The 20,169-nt window shown below is 56.9% G+C and overlaps 1 protein-coding gene across 1 annotated transcript in view; it reads right to left on the bottom strand.

Moving 5' to 3' along the window:
- Positions 1–1,545: 1,545 nt before the first annotated feature.
- TFEB (transcription factor EB) overlaps positions 1,546–20,169 on the bottom strand; it is a 57,008-nt gene continuing 38,384 nt past the window's right edge. Inside the window, 9 exon segments of the mRNA XM_045866876.3 lie at positions 1,546–2,692; positions 3,699–3,846; positions 4,502–4,577; positions 5,154–5,210; positions 5,308–5,428; positions 7,101–7,178; positions 8,424–8,678; positions 8,768–8,815; positions 8,817–9,043. Of these exon segments, the coding sequence (XP_045722832.1) occupies positions 2,204–2,692; positions 3,699–3,846; positions 4,502–4,577; positions 5,154–5,210; positions 5,308–5,428; positions 7,101–7,178; positions 8,424–8,678; positions 8,768–8,815; positions 8,817–8,960 (1,416 nt within the window). The 5' untranslated portion in view covers positions 8,961–9,043 and the 3' untranslated portion in view covers positions 1,546–2,203.

Below are 20,169 nucleotides of genomic sequence, written 5' to 3' on the forward strand. Positions count from 1 at the left end.
GGGCCCAAAGGCCGGTCCAGACTCTGCTTCCCAGGCTGCAAGTGGTGGCCCGGCTGAAGGACCTAGGGGACAGGATGCCAGCAGGCAGGTGGAGAGGGGGTAATACAGCGGTCTTGAGGGGCTGCATGAGGGAGCAGAAGGGCAGATCTCCAGTCCATTGACTGAATCCCCAGGATGAAGGAGAACAGTGTCGGAAAGAGTTCTCATTTTGACTTGGGAGTTCCCAGACCCCTACCCCCTCCAGTGTCAACATGGCCCAAGCCTGGGCCCATCACCTATCTCCCAGTGAGAGTCCAGGAGGGGCTGAGTGGGGGGTGGGGAGGGGCCTGGGCTGGCTCAAACTCCTCAAGGTCATCCACGGCTCCATCTGACCTTGAGATTAATCCTGCAGCCTCCGCCAGTCCAGCCACCATCAGCACCCACATGCCCAGCTCCCTTTCCTTCTCTCCCCTCACACGTTAATTGCTCCAATGTTGATTTGATCTCCAGTTCTGCGCAGAGGAAATTGCCCTCTTAGCCATTTTTATCCTGGGAGTTTTAATTTTTTTAATTAGGCCCCTTCAGCCTCTCAGGGCCCCATGAGGGGAAAACCATTTTGGTCTCTGCCTGAAGACTGTGGGAAGTCGGGAGAGAACTCGGCAAAGCCCAAAAAGACCCTCTCCTCCCTCCCCCAAGACAGCTGGGACTCAAGAAGCTGCCACTCTGCCCCTCACTGCCCCAAGCCCACCTCCCCATCCTGGGTGAGGTCATAAAATCCCAGGATCTTAGAGCAGAGGCGTATGGGAATTATGCTGGGGTTGGGGAACAGAAGCCTGGAGAGAGGAAAGGGTTTGCCGAGGCCTCACTGGCAGACAGGGCCAGAGCAGGGAACAGGGCCCTCATCCTCGACTCTACCCAGAGCCCGATACTCCTGACTCCCCCCAAATTAGCTCAGTTGGGTCTCCCTTTCCCCAAACCCAGAGGAGGACTCAGCTCTTCGGTTACTAGGGAGCCTGTCCTGCTAGAGACACTGTCAAAGAGCAGAGGGGCCAGCCTTGCCTCCATGGGGCAGGCAGCTGGACCTTCTCAAGCAGGTGTCGGTCCGCCCACCTAGGGAGGGAGAAAAATCTGGAGAAGTGACCACTAGAACAGGCATTCGGGAACAGGAGAAACATGCCCCCACCCCGGGCCAATGGTAGTCTGGGCTAAGGGTGCCCCAAAGCAGCAGCTGAGAACACAAGACTTGGTTTGTGAGCAACCAGTTCCCCCACATCACCCAGCTCAGCTGTCTCAGGCCACAGCTGGAGGTGCGGAACCAGCATGGCTGCAGCGCCATCTTGTGGCCATGAGGAGGGATAATGACCCCTGCAGTCCCCAAGCCCCCCCTAAGTTGGGCTACATCTCCGGCTTCCCTTGAGGCAAGTCTGGGAGGTGGGGGAAACCAGGTGATGGGCTTGTTCCCTCCTCTCCGTCTCCCCCTACCCTGACCCCCCCAATGGTGGGCATTGGGTTGAATCCTCCTGTTGTGTCCACCCCAGACCACTCCAGAGAGACAGGACAAGCATGTACAAAGCACAGTGTTTACTAAAGGCACAAAGTGGGGAGCCTGGAGGGAGCTGCTCTTCCAGCAGTGACCCCGCGCTCTAGCAGGAACCCAGCGCCCCCTCTTCCGGCCACCCCCGCCCTCACACCATCTGGTAGAGAGCTGTTAGCACCAAAGGGGGGTGGGGGTGCCAGGCTGGAGGACAGACCTGTGGTCATCTGAGTCCCAGAAAGGCAGGCCTAGGCACCCCCTGGACCAGTCATTGCCTCAGAGAAGGAACTTCCTGAACCCCCTGCTCTCGCGTGTCCTCCTTCACCAGCAGGGGTGGGGATCAGACTCAGAAGACAGAACCCTCCTAGGACACCTCTTCTTACCTCTAGCACACCTGTCCCCTCCCTTCCCCTCATGATTTCACCTCCAGGAGCCAGGCTGAAGGCCTCTTCTTACCCAGCCCCATCAAGAGGGCGATCCCTGGGGAGTACTGAGCCGGGTAGGGGGCCTCTCCTGCCCCCACACGCTGCCAAGCAGGCACTAAGTCCAAACAGGAGGCCAACAGGAAGGAGTGATGAGGCAGGGCAGTGGGCTATGTCACACACAACTGCAGCCCAAGGGGCGGGAGGGAGGTGGCCCCGGCCCTCCCAGCCCCCAGGTCCGCCCCTGTTCCCCAGCACGGCGCCCGGGTCACAGCACATCGCCCTCCTCCATGCTGAAGCTGCTCCGGCGGCTACTAGCCTTGGAGGCCTCAGAGGACATGGTGGAGAAGAGAGGGTCAGAGGCCAGTGGTAGCAGTGAGTCATCCAGGAGCATGAGGTCCAGATCCTTCTTGGACAAGTTGGGGAACGGGGAGCCATGCTCTGGCCCCAGAGGTTCGGGGTAGCCTGGGGGCCCTTCATCGCCCCCGCCCCCAAAGCTCAGGCTGTGGCTGAAGTCCAGGTGGTGGAATGGGGACGGTGGCTGAGGTGGCTGGGCTGGCAGGGGCAGCGGGGCCTGGGGGGGCAGAACTGGCAGTGACTCAGGATCCGGGACCTCGGCCTCCAACAGCAGGGCCTCCCCAGGGCCCTCCTCGCTGGGCATCTCCTGCTTCACCACCTGCTGGGCCAGCTCAGCCATATTCATGCCCGATGGCGAGGTGGTGGGGAGGCCATGCACTCGAGCCTGCATCTCCAGCTCCTGCAAGGGGGGGGGAGCACAGAGAGGGGGGCTGGGGACACAGAGCCACAGGCGCCAGCTACCCTATCCCCCCAGTTTCCCCACTGCAGCCCTTGCCCCTCCCCTTGTGGCACCCAACATGGCTCAGCTGGAAGCAAGTACAGGGTGGCTCTAGAGTCTAGACCAGTGTTTTTTTCAAACTACAAGTCACAACTCATTAGTGGGTTGTGAAACCACTGTAGTGAGTCTTGACCAGCTCACTCTCTCTTTTTGTTTCAATTGAAATAGGCTTGCCTAGACTAGACTAGAATAGAAATGATCAGAATGCACTGCATCTATTAAGAATGAGGGTTCTTTCATGAAACTTTGATTTTTCCCTTTGAGTGTGGCTATGCATGCTGGATTGCAACGCCCACTGTATTACCTCCTATGAGAGACCAAGAAGTTTAAAAGCTGCCATCCGTGTGCCCTTTGTATAGATGACCAGCCTCAGATCCAAAGAAGGCAGAGACCCTGAGCACAGCCAGGATTAGAAAGAACCCTCAGCTCCAGGTGGTAGGCAGGAGTCTCCCAAGCCTTGTTCTTTAGTTTGTCCCCAGTGGGGAGACTTGGCGCTCCCCCAGTTCTAGCTCTCTGCCCGCCTCCCCCCCCCCCCCCCACGGTAGGTCTGCACTCTGCCACCCTCTCGAAGTTAGGTGTAGGCACATACTTGCATGGATCGAGGAAATGTGAGCAGAGGCAACAAGTGTCACCTTGTTGTACACGGCTTTAAGAGCCAGCTCTAGACACGCCTGTCCACTGGCCTGGGTCCCAGAATGAGGGTCTCACAGAACAGAACCTCTAGCCGGTCCTTGTTGCTTAAAGCCAGGGATGGCTTGTTAGCAAACCATTACGTCCATCCTCCCTCTTCATGGGCATCATTCCCATTCCCCCAACTTCGGAAGCGTATGCACTGCCCCTGAGGTCGAGAGCCAGGCTGGGGCCAGGAGTCAGAGTTACCCAGCAAGTGCAAGTGCATGGGCCCGACCTGGATGCGGAGCAAGAGCTGCTTGTTGGTCACCTCCAGACGCCGCGAGTGGTTCTCCAGCTCCCGGGACTTCTGCAGGTCCTTCTGCATCCTCCGGATGTAATCGACAGAGGCCTTGAGGATGGTGCCCTTGTTCCAGCGCACGTCCCTGCAGGCCAGGCAAAAGCAGAGGCGCAGGCTCGGCCGAGTGGCCAAGTATTCGCCATGCGCTCGGCGGGCCAAAAGAAAACCCTGCTTTGGTTCCCGAAGCTTCCGCCGCCAATCCCAAAGCGGCCCACAAACCCCAGACACGACCAACCCCCATCTGTGGAGGAGGCCCTTCTCCGTCTGCACACAACACACCCTCCTGGGTGACCTCACTGCCACTACCCAGCCCACTAATCCCATGGAAGCCAACAATTCAGAGCAGCCTCCTTCCTTAGGCCTTCCATTCCTGCCACCAAAACCCACACCTGTCCTCGACTCTCACTCCTCCCAGCCCTGGGCCCCCTTTGTGCCAGTCCAAGTCCAAAGGTTCCCAGCATGACTCCTCCTCCTCCAGGAAGCACCCCCCTGCGCTGACCCCAGCAGCCTCACTTCCGTGATTTTGCTCATGTGTCTCAAGCTGGTCTGATTTGGGCGGAGGGGGGAATCTTCTTTCCCCTAATAGATGATAAGCTTCCAACCAAGGGATTCTCTTCCCAGCCCTGGCCCCTGGCAACCAGCACAGGCCCCGGGTGCAGAAAATACGCATCAGCTGGGGCTGCCCCACCCCCAGCCCCCGACCCTTTCCCTTTTCCCCCTCTCCCCCAGAAACCGCTCACAGGTCGTTGGCCTTGGGGATCAGCATTCCCAGCTCCTTGATGCGGTCATTGATGTTGAACCTCCGCCTCCTTTCAACTAAAGGTAACAAATCCCGGAGGGAGCAATTAGGAGGATGAGGACCCTACCGGGGAGAAGGGCCCAGCCCAGGAAGTGGTGCCTTGGCCCTTCTGGGAAGTAATGAGTGACCCACAGAACGGATTGCTATGGGAATGAGGGGCCCGGGCGAGGCCAGAACCACCAAGGGGCTCTGCGAGGCCGAAGCACCCGGTCAGCTGTTAGCACAGCAGAGTGGCCCTCTCCTTCCCGAGAGAGTTCCCAGGCTCCACGTGCTAAAGGAACCAATCTGATCTGATAAACCCACTCCTTCTTAAATCCTGGGGATTTCATGAATATCGCTTCCTCTGGGCCCTTCTCCCATCCCCTCCTAAGAGGGCCAGTGGGAAGAAGGCCGTGCTGAACTCATCCAGTCCCACCAACGGAGGATTTAAGGTCTTGGGTAGGGAAGCCTTTCCAACCCATGCAGGTCAGAGTGGCTTGTTTTGTTTTGTTTTGTTTTAAAGTAAACTCGACCCCCAACCTGAGGCTCCAGTCAGAGGCTTTTTAGGCAGCCCAGGAGAGCGCAAGGACAGAAGGCGCCTGCGCTGGACTCACTTAGGTTGTGATTGTCTTTCTTCTGCCGCTCCTTGGCCAGGGCCCGGCTCTCCGCATCTGGAGGTCAGGGGAGAAGGACAGAGGAGCTGGGAGGGAGGGAGAAGAAGAGGGAGGAATGGGGAGCCGGGGCACCGGGGAGACGGGGAGGTGGTACCTGTGAGCTCTCGCTTCTGGGTCAGGTCAGCGGGGCACGAGCTGCTGGTGACGCCCACCAGGGAGGCTGTGACCTGGGGGTCACCACTGTACACATTCAGGTGGCTGCTGGACAGGGGCAACTGTGGGGTGAGGCGGGGAGATGGACGCGGTGAGCAGCGCCCTCTGCAGGGGTCCCTCCCCAGGGCCCATCATCCCAGGGACAGCCAGGATCCCCCACGCCCCACTTCCAGCTCTAAGGGCTCCAGAGGAGCTCGAGGATGTCAGAATCCACCCCGGCCCTCGTCACCCGGCAATTCCATGGGCAAGTCTAGGGTTAGGAGCCGAGTGAGGCGTGGCCTAGTGGCCTAGTGGCTGGAACCCCTGCGGAGTGATCAGCCCTGAGGGGTGACAGATGAAGGGATTAAGTCCCAGGCACTGGGAAGCCCAGAGGAGAAGCACCTAATCTATTTGGGAGTTTGTGAAAGGTTTCTGGAGGGTGTGGAACGTGAATTGGGTCCTGAGCAGAGAAGTGAGGAAGAGCCTGAGGGCTGAGCAAAGACTCGGCCGGACAGAGCTGGCCGTCCCCACGGGAGCGGACAGGGTGCCGGGGGCAGATCGGATGTGCAAAGACGCTGGCATTTTGTAATGGGCAGCCAGTGGGGGGTGAAGCAGGGGCCCGGCGGGGACAGACTGGAGCTCTGGGGTGATCGCCCAGAAGCCTCGGTAGGACACAGGCACCCTACCACATACGTGGAAACCACCGAGGGGACCAGACACTTGTGCCCTCTGGCCCTCTCCCTCTTCCCAGCCTTCAGTGCTCGGGTGGCAGCAGGTTTCAGACCCAACTGGCCCCGACCAGTCCGGCTGAGCCACTGGGCAATGTTGCCAGGGCGGCGGGGATCCAGGACTGACTCTTGGACTTCCTACGGCAAGATTTGGCGGCTTCCCTCAGTGGCATGAGCTAGGGCCAGAGTCAGGGTAATAGGCGCAGGCCCGAGGGGCAGGAGTGAGCAGCTGAGGTTTAGGACCTTCCGAAAAGGGGCAGGGACGCCCACAATTCCACCTGCTCGGGGCAAATATCTGTCACCCTGTGCAGAGCCAGCCCCCATTCCTTGCTTTATCTAACCTTCCCACAATCCTGTGGGTAGACGGCATCAACCCCATTCTGCTGCTGAGAAAAGTGGGCTTCAGAACAATTAAGGGACTTGCCAGGGTCACAGCCAAAGCCAGAAACTTGGCCTCTTGAGTCTAAGGCTGGCTCATTCCCCTCTGCTACCTCACTTCTGTCTGGGAGGCCCAGAGAGCATTCACACTGCCAGGAGGCTGCTGGAGGGAGGGGACAAAGCCAGCCCCCTATCACTTGTCCCATGGGGTGAGGGACACAGGCCTGTCCTCCGCTGGGTCCTAGGCTTTGTAGAAGAGGGAAGCCCCAGATCCCAAAGGAATTCATCAGCTCGAGGCCATGCTGCTCCCCTCCAGGAATGCTTTCCCTGCCTCCCCTCTGGTGAGGCCCAGCACTACTACCTCCTGCCCAGTCCCCTACCCCACCCCCCGAAGACTTCCCCAACTGCCAGCCACCACTCCCCACTGAAGCCCCATCGTGCACGCAGGCTAGGCACGCCTCTCTGGAGTCATAATTCTGCTCGGCCTTGGGCTCTGCTCACATGATTTGACAGAGGTGACTGTCATCTCCGCAGCAAGACGGCTCTGCCCAGGTGAGGACCTTGTCTCGAGTTCTTTCCAGGCTCAGGGCCACTGTAGAACCTCTACCTCCTCCCACTGACATTCCCACCCCACCCCGGCCAGCAGTACCGTGTTGGGCATCTGAGTTTCAGGATTGATGAAGCCCAGGACGTCATCCAGACACATAATGTTGTCAATGACATCAAACTGAAAGAGAGAAAAGTCCATCTGGGGAGGGCCCACTAGGAGAAAGGCACAGGGAAGGGGCACGGGGACAGCCACTGACCTGAAGGGACCTTGGAACCCACCTCACCTAACCTGCTAATCTCGGAGGGAAAAGGAAAAAGGTCCAGAGAGGGGATGAGTTGTCCAGGTACCACAGGCCCAAGGCCAAGGCTCTTCCCAGGGAGCCAAGATGCCCAAGGAGATTGCTTTATATACCTTCTGTCTGGACATGGCTTTGCAGGTGTGCTGGGCTTTCCTCTATGAGTCTCCTGTTTCTCCCTAGGAAAGCTTTGAAAAGTAGGGATGATGCTTCTCCTGGGAGACTGGGGCTCGCTGAGGGCAGGGCTGTGTCTCCCCCCTCAGACTGGGGCTCCCTGAGGGCAGGGCTGTGTCTCCCCCCTCAGACTGGGGCTCCCTGAGGGCAGGGCTGTGTCTCCCCCTCAGACTGGGGCTCCCTGAGGGCAGGGCTGTGTCTCCCCCCTCAGACTGGGGCTCCCTGAGGGCAGGGCTGTGTCTCCCCCTCAGACTGGGGCTCCCTGAGGGCAGGGCTGTGTCTCCCCCTCAGACTGGGGCTCCCTGAGGGCAGGGCTGTGTCTCCCCCCTCAGACTGGGACTCCCTGAGGGCAGGGCTGTGTCTCCCCCTCAGACTGGGGCTCCCTGAGGGCAGGGCTGTGTCTCCCCCCTCAGACTGGGGCTCCCTGAGGGCAGGGCTGTGTCTCCCCCTCAGACTGGGGCTCCCTGAGGGCAGGGCTGTGTCTCCCCCCTCAGACTGGGGCTCCCTGAGGGCAGGGCTGTGTCTCCCCCTCAGACTGGGGCTCCCTGAGGGCAGGGCTGTGTCTTCCCCCCTCAGACTGGGGTTCCTGAGGCAGGTCTGTGTCTCCCCCTCAGCGTGGGGCTCCCCGAGGACAGATCTATGTCTCCCCTCAGAGTGGGACTCCCTGAGGGCAGGGCTGTGTCTCCCCTCAGACTGGGGCTCCCTGAGGGCAGGGCTGTTTTCCCCCTCAGACTGGGGCTCCCTGAGGGCAGGGCTGTGTCTCCCCCCTCAGACTGGGGCTCCCTGAGGGCAGGGCTGTGTCTCCCCCTCAGACTGGGGCTCCCTGAGGGCAGGGCTGTGTCTCCCCTCGGACTGGGAGGGACTCTTAACAACGGCACCCTGCTTCTGCCATTAGACTAGGCGTCCCAGGAGCATAGCACCTAGCACCAGCTCTGCTCATGGCAGCCACTTACCTCCCTCTCGGGGTTGGAGCCAATGTGCAGCATGGCCATGGGGCTGTTGGGAGCACTGTTGCCAGCTGAGGAGGACATCACATGTCCAGCCCGCACCCCCGGGGAGGCAGCCGGCAGGGGCTTCGGGGAGGCCTGGGCAGGGCTGATGTGGGCGGCAAACTTGTTCCCGTAGGTCTCAGACAGGTACTCCCTCACCTTCTGGTCCCGGGACTGCTGCAGGTGGTAGGAGGTGGGGTTCTCCAGGTAGGACTGCACCTGGGGGTGGGGGGGAGAAGGCAAGGGTTCTAGGGGTCCCGGAGCCAGGGTGGGAGGGGACAAGGCCCTGCCTTCGGGACAGGCCCTACCTTCAGGACCTCCCCGGGCACAGGTGGCGGAGACTGGAAGTGGACGGGGGGTGTTGATGGCCGGCGTGGGCGGCCCGCCCAGCTGCTGCTGCACGTAATGCACGACGGCCCGCTGCTGCATGCGTTCCCTCTGCTCCTCCTGCTGCGCCTGCTCCCGCATGAGCTGCATGCGCAGCCCGATGCGCGACGCCATGGCGGCCACGGGCACTGGCTCCCTGCGGGCGGGGGGCAGGTCTGGGAGGCGCGGCCCGCTTCAGAGCACCGGGTCCTGGACACCTGCAGCCATTGAACAGGAGAAGACACTGAGGCCCAGAGGGGAGAAGGGGTTTGGTCACCGAGCAAGAAGGTGACAGAGCTGAGACCTGACCCCGAGTCTCCCGCTTCCTGAGCCAGAAACGGAGACCCTCTCTTCTTTGTTCATTGCAGCTGATCGGCCCCAGAAGGTTGGAGTCACTCTTGACTCCCCTCTTTCCATCAGGCCACATGGTGATCCTGGCAGCTGTGACCCCAAGAACATCCCCTCTGCTACCACCTCCCCGCCCGCGATGTGGGCCCGGCCTGGAGTGGGCCTTATCTGGCTTCCTGAGGGAGCCTCCTAATGTTCAGACTCCCTCCTTTCTTGCCCTTCAACATTCTACTCGTAACTCAGTAATCACAGGGATCCTGTTAAACCTTTTAAGTCAGATCCTGTCCCTCCCTCTGCCCAGAACTATCAATGGCTCCCATGTCATCACAGGGATCCTGTTAAACCTTTTAAGTCAGATCCTGTCCCTCCCTCTGCCCAGAACTATCAATGGCTCCCATGTCGCTTGGAGTAAAAGCTGAAGTCCTTACCCTCAAAGGCCCTCTTGTGATCCGTCCCCACCTCACAGTCCCCTCTGACCCCATCCCCCCCTGCTTTCTCCCTTATTCCACCTGCTCCAGCCACACCCACCAGCCTCTTTATAATCCCTCAAACACACAGCAGGCACGCTCCCACCTCAGGGCCTGCACTTGCTCTCCCCTCAGTCTGGGATGCCCCTCCCCCAGATACCACTCATTCCTTCACCTCTTCAAAGGCTCAAAAGTCCCTTCTTACAGAGACCTTCCATGACTAACCTATTCAAACTTGCAAAATTCCTACCTGCCCCCCCCCCACCTGCAACACTCCCTATGCCCCTTCCTTCTTTGTGTAACACTTATCACCATCTTAACCATTATGCATTTTTGCTTAGTTATTTCATTCACTGTCTATCTCTTTCTCACTAGGAATGCAAACTCCCCTCAGGGGAAGCATTTTGTCTGTCTTGTTCTCTGCTGTGCTTTCAGCCTTTAGCCTAGGGCCTGGGACACGGTAGACGTACCGTGACTGTGTGCAGGGAATGATCCCTATTTATGAATCAGGCACTGGCAAAACAGCAGCAAGCTAACTATAGTCCCTGAGTTCGTGGAGTCTAAGGTCCAGTGAATGAGAAAAGCAAGTCCACAGGCCATTACAAGCCCGTGCAAAGGGACGCTTTAGGGCACCTGGGCCTGCAAGGGTCCAGGGAGGGCTCCCACCACCCAGGATGTCAGCCCTGATCATGGAGGGGTCTCAGTGGGATGGGGGACTGAGGCTCCCAGGCCTAGTCTGGAAAGGGGGAGGAAAAGACAGACTGAGCCCAGCTGCAGGCCCTAGCTCACTGAGGGACCCTGGCACATCGCTTCCCTTGGAGGCTCTGTCTCCCTAGGCACAAAATGAAACAGTTGGACTAGGTGATTTCTAAGGTCCCTCCCAGCTAAGAGACTCCCTGAGCAGTACAGAGCCCCCAGGCGTTCCCCAACTCCATAAAGGTTCCAGCAGAGGGTCCCATCTCAGGGACATTGCAAGAGGCCATATGACTTTGTGGTTGAGCAAGCATTATGAAACAGGGCAGACATGGGCTTAAGTCCCAGCTCTGCCACGTCTTGGCTGTGTGACCTTGGGCAAGTCATTTCATCTCTCTGAGTTTCAGCTTCCTCATCTGTAAACAAGTTCTCCGTCAGAAGCTTGGTGAACATGTTAAGTGGAAAGATGGTGTCTTGCACAGCACACGGCACTTGGTAGGCTGAGTGGGGGAGTAAAGGATAAACACAGGACTAAGAGGGTCAGCTGTAGTACAGACCAGAGGCCAGAGCTGTGCCCCAGGCCGAAGAATGAGACCCAGACCTCGGGGGGGGGGGGGGGGGTAGCAAAGGAAAGCAGCATCGCCTAATGCCAGACATCAGACTGTCACTAAGTACCTCGTGGAAGGTACTGGCAAATACTCAGTGAAAATCACTGGATCATGGAGATAGTAATAATTTGCATCTATTTGAGCATTTACTCTGTGCTGGGCGCTGTTCCAGGCACTTTAACCTCAAATGGCCCCACGAGGTAGTTCTGGTTATTATCCTCCTTTTACAGATAAGGAGAAACAGAGGCACAGGGAAGTTAAGTATATGGGGACAGAGACAGAGCTGGGACCCAGTCCAGCAGGGCTCCCCAGCCCATTGGGGCAGGGCACGGGCGGGGGGGTGTCTCCACACGGAGCTGGGAGGGAGCTTGTCCCGGGCTGCATGTCTGGTTGGCTCAGGACCACAAATGGAGCCCAAGCCACCGGACCCCGACCCAGGGCTCCCACCACCATCACAGCTGCTTCCTTGCAAAGGAGGTCCGCACCATCCACCTCGGAGCTTTGAGTACTCAGTGACCCTTACTCACCTTCCTTCCTCCCTTCTCTGCCCCCCAGGCCAGGAATTAGTGAATCAGCCCCAAGGGTCTCTCTGCCCAGCTCCCAACAGGACAGACCCCCAAGGAGAAAGGAGCAGACACCCCCTCCTTCTACCCCTTTCTCTGTCCTGCAGCTGCAGCCTCTACCCCTTTCCTATGCTCCTACAGAGGGGTGGCCTGTCTTCACCAGCCACCCCCGCCCCGCAGCCCTGCAGACCTCATGGGCTCTGAGCCCAGCCCAGCCCACTGCCCTGCAGCTGCACCCCCTGCAGCCCTGCATGCTCACACCCCCCGGGGAACAATCTGACTTCAGTTGGTCCCTGTTGGGGGGGTGGTGGCACAGGGCCTGGCAGTGCCAGCCGGCACGGGGAGGACTGGGGGAGAAGGAGCCCCTTGTTGCTCTGACAAAGGGCTGGGTGCCCGTCCCCGGCTGAGCTAGAGCTGGCTCTGCCCCGGGAGAACCTGGACTGCATCCTGCTCAGCCTCTCGCTCTGCTCATTGGTAAAATGCCAGTGGCAGTCCCTGCCCGACCAACGCCATCCAGATCTCTGTGAGCCTCCGGGGAGAGAGGGTATCAGAGAACTGTGACCGGCGAGCTAGCTGTGCACTGAAAGGTGCTGGGAGCCTTAGCCTGTCCGCCTTCTTCTGACAGAGGGTAGCCCAGGGGCACAGCAGAGTGAGGCTTCCCCGCTCCCCCCATTGTGAAAGCTGTCACCCCAGTCACAGAGCTGCTTCCTCCCTCCGCAGCCCAGCCTCCTCCCCTGGCCCTGCCAGGAATGAGTACAGGGTTAAGGAAGGGACTTGAGGGGATCTGGGGGCAGATGGGGTGGCCCAGGAGAGACCATTCCCTGCCCAGCCCTCAAGCACACCTGCTCACTCTCAACACCTGTGGGACCATTCCCAGCCTCCCCCGGCACCTAGTCTGGGCAGGAAGAACTAGGAGGAGGGATGCAGGAGAACCAAAATGACCCCCGAACCCTCCCCCGCATCTGACCTCCAGACCTACCCGGCCTGGGAAGGGCCCACCATTCATGCATTCGGTAATACCCGAAGCCTTGAGTGCCCACTGTGTGCAGACACCAGGGCTAGGTGTTTCCCTGGAGAACCTTCTCCCCTGGCCCCACCCCCAGGTAACACCCTCCTGAGGGGACTATGGGGTCTAACACCCCAGAGAAGTCCTGCCTCTCCCCAGTCCGCTAGAAAAGTTCTAGAGGTAGCAGGGACTGAAGTTTCAGCCAAGACCACAAGAGCCGCCCCTCGCTGCACCCCCCAGAATCCACCAGCCATCCCCTCCTCCCCCGCCCTGCTGTTCACTCAGAACCTCCCACCTGACTACCCCTGCCCTAAGCTGCGTCTGGGTTCCAGCTTGTTGTGGCCAAAATGAGCTTCCCAATCCAGCAGAGGCAGCTGAAGCCCTTCCCCACCTCCATCCACCACTGCGCCCATACTGGCTGGGTGACTTTGGGAAAGCCACTTAACCTCTCTGTGCCTTGGTTTTCTCTTTGGTCAAATGGAGCCAATAAGGGCACCTGCCTCTTGGGTTGTTGTGAGGATTCAAGGAAACACGGTGGGTGTGTGGGACTCCCTAGCATGCCCTTAGGCATCCACTAACAGACAGACGCTAGGCTTGCCTCCAAAGCCATGCACATCTCTGGTCAAGGCCAGGCTGGTTTCAGCCTGTGTGGGGGCCTCCCTCATCAGACATTTACACATCAGTATGAACTGGCTCCGAAGCTTTCCTAAGGGAAGATGTCTACAGGGGGAGGGGGAAAATTGGGAGAAATCACTGGCCTCCACGAGGGACAGGCAAGGAGAGAGAGGATCCCAGAACAGAAAAGCTTCAGCTAGAAAGACCTCAAAGATTGAGCATTGAGTGGAAAAAGAAAATTACGAATAAAATGTAGAGCCTGAGCCCATTTAGACAGAACATGGGTAAACATGTAGAACAGACTAGGAGGATCAGAAGGTTTCTTGAATGCTTGCCCTGGGGCAGGGCTGGTCTATGTGCTTTCACATATTAACTCAGCCATTCTTCACAACAACCCGATGAGGTGACCACTACTATTGCCTCCAGTTTTCCGGGGGGAAACTGAGGCACAGAGAGGTGAAATAACTTGCCCAAGGTTGCACAGCAGATGAGTAGCAGAATGGACACTTAAACCAGGCTGCCTGGTTCACAGCCCCCACTCTCAAGCTTCTATTCTGGGCTCCCCCAATACCCCCAGCTGTTCAGAGTGGTTACCTGCGGGCTGGGGAGTGGTAAACAGGGTTCTTAGAGTTTCTCATTCTTACTTTTTTTTTAAAGATTTATTTATTTGAGAGAGAGAGCACAGGAGCGCACACGGCAGAAAGAGGCAGAGGGAGAGGGAGAGAGAGAATCCCAAGCAGACTCTGCGCCAAGCGCACTGAGCCCGAGACAGGGCTCGATCTCACGACCCTGAGATCATGACCTGAGCCAAAACCAAGAGTCAGACATTTAACTGACTGTGCCACCCAGGCGCCCCCTGTGATTCTTTTCATACAAGGGGAAAAGAAAGCAGGGCAGTTTCCAGGGGGCTGTGAGGGCCCCACCTGCTTCCAGTCATATCCAAAGGTGGGGTTCCTTCAGTTCCACCCAGAGTCTGGCCCAAGCCCTGCCCTCCTCAGTGTGGCGGTTGTTAAGCCAGCCGAGGACCCTCGTGGGGACACTGAGTGGCCACCAGAGGGTCAGAAGTCACATGCCAATTGGAGCTGGAGGGCCAGGACCCAGGTCCAACTCCGTTTCCACTACAGCCCCAGACATGAGCCTTCAGAGGGAGCACAATCATGCAGTGCTCCTCAAATTGCTCTAAGTGGAGCCAGGACCCCTCAATTAACTGTGGGGCCTGAACTTCTCTGGAGAGTCTTCTGCCTTCCGGGTGATCCTTTAAAACTTGGAACAGGAAGAGGCGGCCAGGTGGCTCAGTCAGTTAAGCATCTGATTCTTGATTTCCGCTCAGGTCATGATCTCGAGGTCATGGGATTTAGCCCCAATGGGGGGCTCCACACTCAGCACAGAGTCTGCTTGAGATTCTCTCTCCCTCACGTTCTGCCCCTCTCCAACTCGTGTGAGTGTGCGTGCACATGCTCTCTCTCTCTCTCTCCCTTGAAATAAATAAATAAAATCTTTAAAAATAAATAAAAATTAGGGCGCCTGGGTGGCTCAGTTGGTTAAGCGACTGCCTTCGGCTCAGGTCGTGATCCTGGAGTCCCGGGATCGAGTCCCGCATCGGGCTCCCTGCTCAGCGGGGGGTCTGCTTCTCCCTCTGACCCTCCCCCCTCTCATGCTCTCTCTATCTCATTCTCTCTCTCAAATAAATAAATAAAATCTAAAAAATAAATAAATAAAAATAAATAAAAATTGGACTTGGAGCAGGAAGCAGACGTCCCATGACTCAGCAACTCCATCCCTAAGTGGACACCCAACAAAGCATCATCCATGGCTCCCCAGAGGACACACTTAGAACATTCACGGCAGCCCTACGGATAGCGCCCAAGCCAGAAAACGCCAGACGTCCATCAACAGGGAAATGGATAAGGACGCTGCGGTACACACACACTGGAATGCGACTCCACAGTGAGGGAGAGCCCACCAATGCTACACACCACACAGACGCCTCTCGCAGACAATGCTCAACGAAAGAAGCCACAAAAACGCACCCACCACCGTCAATGTCTCTACCGTTCAACCAGCAAAACGAGTCTTCGGTGAGAAATCAGGATCCCTTGCGGGGAGTGCCAGTGGGGGCACTAGGAGTGTTCTGTGATTTGATGCAGGTTTGACGACACGGAAGGTCAAGTTTATGAAAATGCAGGCGGTCTGTGGCTCACAATGTGCACACTTTTCTGCATGTGTGTTTATACTGTCGTTAAAATTTACATAAGAATGAGGGCAGACCTTATAATTTAAAAGAAGAATGGAACAAATGGCCCTCAGCTCTGCCCAAGTGTGGCTTCCAGGGACTTTAAAATGCCCTCCGCACCACACAACCTCAACACAACGGGGCCGAGGGTAGGGGCAGCCTCTCTGGAAAAGCGATCTGGCCATACGGTTCAAACCTTCAAAAGTAGCCACCAGCCCGACGAGGTGATCCCACACACAAAGGCTTTTCTGCATCAAGATGCCCACCATATTATATAGAGAAAAATGAGAAATAATCTCAATGTCCTGCAGTACGATGGTTAAATAAATTATGTTGTATTCCTCCCGATGGAATGTTACGTTTCCAGTTGGTAAGCCGGGGGTAGATATGTCAAGTGACAAAAAGTAGAAGGCAAAATTGTACATAAGATCTGATCATCACCATGTGCAACTATATGTAGAAAACCCTTTGGGGAGGGCGCCTGGGTGGCTCAGTTGGTTAAGCGACTGCCTTCGGCTCAGGTCATGATCCTGGAGTCCCTGGATCGAGCCCCGCATCGGGCTCCCTGCTCAGCGAGAAGCCTGCTTCTCCCTCTCCCACTCCCCCTGCTTGTGTTCCCTCTCTCGCTGTGTCTTTCTCTGTCAAATAAATAAATAAAATCTTTAAAAAAAAAAAAGAAAGAAAGAAAACCCTTTGGGGAAGAAATATATGAAAATATCAAACTTCTTTTGATGATGCAATCAATCATGAATTTTTTTTTAATTTTTACTTTCTGGAATGTTACTCTTTTTTTTATCATGCACATGTACATGTTTCTAATCAGAAAACAGTATTTTATACTAACAATTAACACCGATGGTGTACTTACTATGTGCGAGGTGTGCCTGAAGCACCTCACTGGAATATCACAGTTACTTCCAAAACTGTTCACTCCTTTACAGATGAGGAAAAAGGCACAGAGAGGTGGTCACTTGCCAAAGGTCACAGAGCTAATGAGTGGTAAGGCCGGCCCCTGGGGTTGAGAGTTAGGCCCCTCCATCCTGCATTTGGGGCAGGAGTGGCCACATTGTATTTTAGGGATTCCCACTGAAGAAACCCCCTACCATCAAAGGGTTTCAGTCGCCCGATCTCTTTCAGCCAGCCCAGGGGCCCAGTGGGTGCCTGGGACGATGGAATGGTCTAGAATCCCCAAATGCAAGCAGAAAAAACTCTGCCTTTCCTCAAAGGGCAGAGATAATTTCCTGAATTCCCAGAAAAACACATGTCTCGTGGCTGAAACAACAAAGGGTACTAGCCCAGCCGCTGGGATGTCTGTTTAAGCCATTTACTACGTTCTGTGTCTCTGTGGTTGGAAGAAGTTTCCTTCTGATCCAGGCTCTTACAAACTACCAGTTGTGCAGGAGCCTGCCCAGTGGTGTTGGAGGGGAAATCAAATCAACCACTAAAGGAAGGCCTCCTGAACAGGTCCTGAGGCTCCCGGAGGCCGGGGGAAGGACCCCGTGACCCCCTGTGTAACCTTCCAGCCTTGGGAAGGGAAGAGAGGGGAAGATTCCAGGACCTGGTTTGTTTTGTCTTCTCTGAACTCCCTCTGGCAGAGGCAAAGGAAGGCCTAATGAACTAAGAAACAGAACAAAAATGTGCATACAATCCGCATGCTGTAGGCCGCGGCCATTTGAAATTGCCAAGGTGGTCACGGTCCCTGCAGGGCCTGGGGGAGGGGGGGCATCCACTGGCCCAGTCCCAAAGAGAGCTGGGGAGGGGGTGGGGGGAGGATAAGATTCCCAGGAGCCTGACTCAATGTCTCAGCCTAGCCTCAGTCTTTCCATTAGTCAAGTGGGGCTTAGCAGCTGGGGCTACCTCTCCCAGAATGGTTGTGACCTAAGTTGGGATGCTAGGTATGGGATCCTCTGCAAGGATGTAAATGTGGGCAGGGGAGAGATGTCACCACTTTGTCACTGTTTACTGTCCCCTTTGTCCATGCCCACCTAGGGCATCCCTGGACCAGTCTCCTCTTACTGTTCCTCTCAAGTTTCTTTTGAGATATGGTCCCCACCCCCACCCCCCCCACCCCACACACACACCGTATCAAGACCCCAGGCTGGGGCAGAGCAGCCTAGCAGCAACCCCAGCTTGTCTCTCCTTATGGGACAGGGCAGGAAGGCCTCTGGCCAGCTTTTCCCATTACTGGGCACCCTCTCTGTTTCCTTTCCAAAAGCCTTGCGTTTGTATAAGACTTCCATTTCCAGAGCTTGTATATCACATGATTCACTGCAGTGCAATGGGAGAGGCATGTGGGTAATAGTGATCCTACCCCCGGGTTCTAAAGAGACCATGGGCAGGCAGGGTACTTAGCACAGTGCCTGGCACTCTGGAGATGCTTCATAATTCAGGTGATTTGTTATCTGGTCCAGTGGTTCCCTGGAGGTCATGAAAGGCAACAGTGGGGCCCTCTGGCTGCCTCCAAGATTGAAAAAGAGCAAACGGGGGCGCCTGGGTGGCTCAGTCGTTACTCGTCTGCCTTCAGCTCAGGTCATGATCCCAGGGTTCTGGGATCGAGCCCCGCATTGGGCTCCCTGCTCAGCAGGAGGCCTGCTTCTCCCTCTCCCACTCCCCCTGCTTGTGTTCCCTCTCTCGCTGTGTCTCTCTCTGTCAAAATAAGTAAATAAAATCTTTAAAAAGAAAGAAAAGAAAAAGAGCAAACGGAAATCACACTCACCCTTGCTAAGTGTGCACTGTTTGACTGGAAGGTATTTGGTACCAGGAGCAAGAATGGGGTCAGTGGTATGTGCTTTTTAACACTTTTATTTTATTTTTATTTTTTTATTTAATTTTATTTTTTTAATTCAATTAATTAACATATAATGTATGATTGGTTTCAGAAGTAGAGGTCAGTAATTAACATTTTTATTTTAATGTTTTGGCCTTTTCCCCCTTAACCGAGATATAATTTATCCCAGCAAAATGCACAGATTTAAAGTGTACAGCTCGGTGCATTCTTACAGGTGTGTACCCCTGTATAATCACCACCCCGATCAAATCGGAGGGCGTTTTCATCACCCGGGGAAAATTCCCTCCAGGACCGTCCCTTAGAGGGACTGTCCCGTCTCACCTCCATCCCCTGGTTGAGTGTCACCTGACCTTGGACAGACATAAAGGCTATCAAGTGGGACGTGGGCCTCTGTCTCTCTCATGCAATATAATCACTCGGCCAAGTGGGACCACTCTTGGCACAGGCTGAACAATCCCCTGTTTGTGATGAATAAAGACTGGGGAACAAACAGTGAATTCTAAGAGGAAACGAAAGCTCTAGAAGGGTGGTCTGCACAGAGCACATCAGTGGAAGCCCAGTGAAACTCAAACCCAGGGCGCACCCTACTCGCAGGGCACCTTCCTCGAGGGGACCTACCACAGGAGGCCTTGGTGGGGGGGGGCGCTGCAGGGCTTGGGGGGGAGGAGTGGGGGGGGTAGGGGCTCGCTTTTAAATCTCTGAACTCAGGCAGGAGGTGGGGAGGAGGGAAAGGAAGGGGAGGGGAGGCGAAGGGCAGCTACAGCAGCTCCTGGCCTGCTCAGTGGCCTCCAGTGCCGACAGCTTAGGCCCATCAGCCCCACGTCCCAGCTCACATCCCACAGGAAGGGGTGGGAGCTGACGCCTGCTGGCTGGCCCGCCTGCTGGCCCGGGGCAAGGCACAGCAATTGTGCGGCACATGGAGAGGTTTCAAAGGCAATCCCAGACCAGAGAGGCGCCTGTCCTGTCCCACAGGGACCAGCGGGAGCCTGGCATGAGGCCTGCCCCAGGGAGACTGTCACTGGGCTTTGGGGGACAGGGGACATGTAGCTGAGGGAAGCATGGAGAGAAGGAACTAGAAAGGTTTCTTCTTTCTTCCTAGTCTACCCTTGTGATATGCACAGATACAGACCCTCTGCCTGCCTGTCTGTCTCTCACACACACATTGCCATATCCTCACTCTGCCGCTCAGCGGGCAGCTGCCTTCCCCTCCTCCCCTTGCTCCCTTGCCCCCACCTCCTGGACACCTGGTCCCCTTGAGCATCCCGCCTGTGGCTACACTGCTTGTTTCTCCAGTTGTTTCCTGGCCACCTACCAGTCTCCCCAGGTACAAGGAAGCTTCCAGAGAAATCAGCTTTCTTCTGATCCTCTACCCCATCCCACCCATCAGAATTCCCAGAACGAGACGCAGGGCTCCCTCGGCCCGGCACAAAAGCCTCAGATGCTTCCCAAGAACACAGCGGCATTAGAAGACCTGCATTTGGCTGTCCCCCTGCCCAGCTGTGACCTCAGGCAGGTCCTGTCCCTCTCTGGGCCTTGGAACCTGGTTGATAACATGAGAGGGCAGGACGGGGTCCCTGGCAGGCCCCCTCCTGCTCTGTCCGGGCACGCTGAGCCTCCGGACGGCATGGATGTGGCCAAGGCCACGTGGCTGTGGAGCCAGCCTGCAGGCCGGGGACTGGTCGTCACCATCAATCTCCTGCTGCTGCCCAGCACGTGGGAACACCAGGGCTGTGGCGGCCTTGGGGACCCAGCTTTGGCTTTCCTTCCTCCTCGGGAGACTGCAGTCCCACGCGCACACACACACCCTAGTTCTTCGGCCCGGTGCTTGGGCCAGGAAGGCTCAGTGACTCTGGGCAGGAGAGGGCGCATCCGCAGAGGCTTACGCAGCCAGCACGCGGAGTGCCTTCTGCTTCCACCTGACGTCTCACCCCCAACCCAGCCCCGGCACCTAAGCCCCCCTGCCCCAGCCCTCCCTGCCCTAGGCCCGGGGGCCACGGCGCACCCAACCCACAAGCCCTGACGC

The sequence above is a fragment of the Mirounga angustirostris genome, unplaced genomic scaffold (genome assembly GCF_029215605.1).
Source record: "Mirounga angustirostris isolate CCGP_5_RB_7025 unplaced genomic scaffold, mMirAng1.0.hap1 SCAF_8, whole genome shotgun sequence".
Lineage (NCBI taxonomy): Eukaryota > Metazoa > Chordata > Mammalia > Carnivora > Phocidae > Mirounga > Mirounga angustirostris.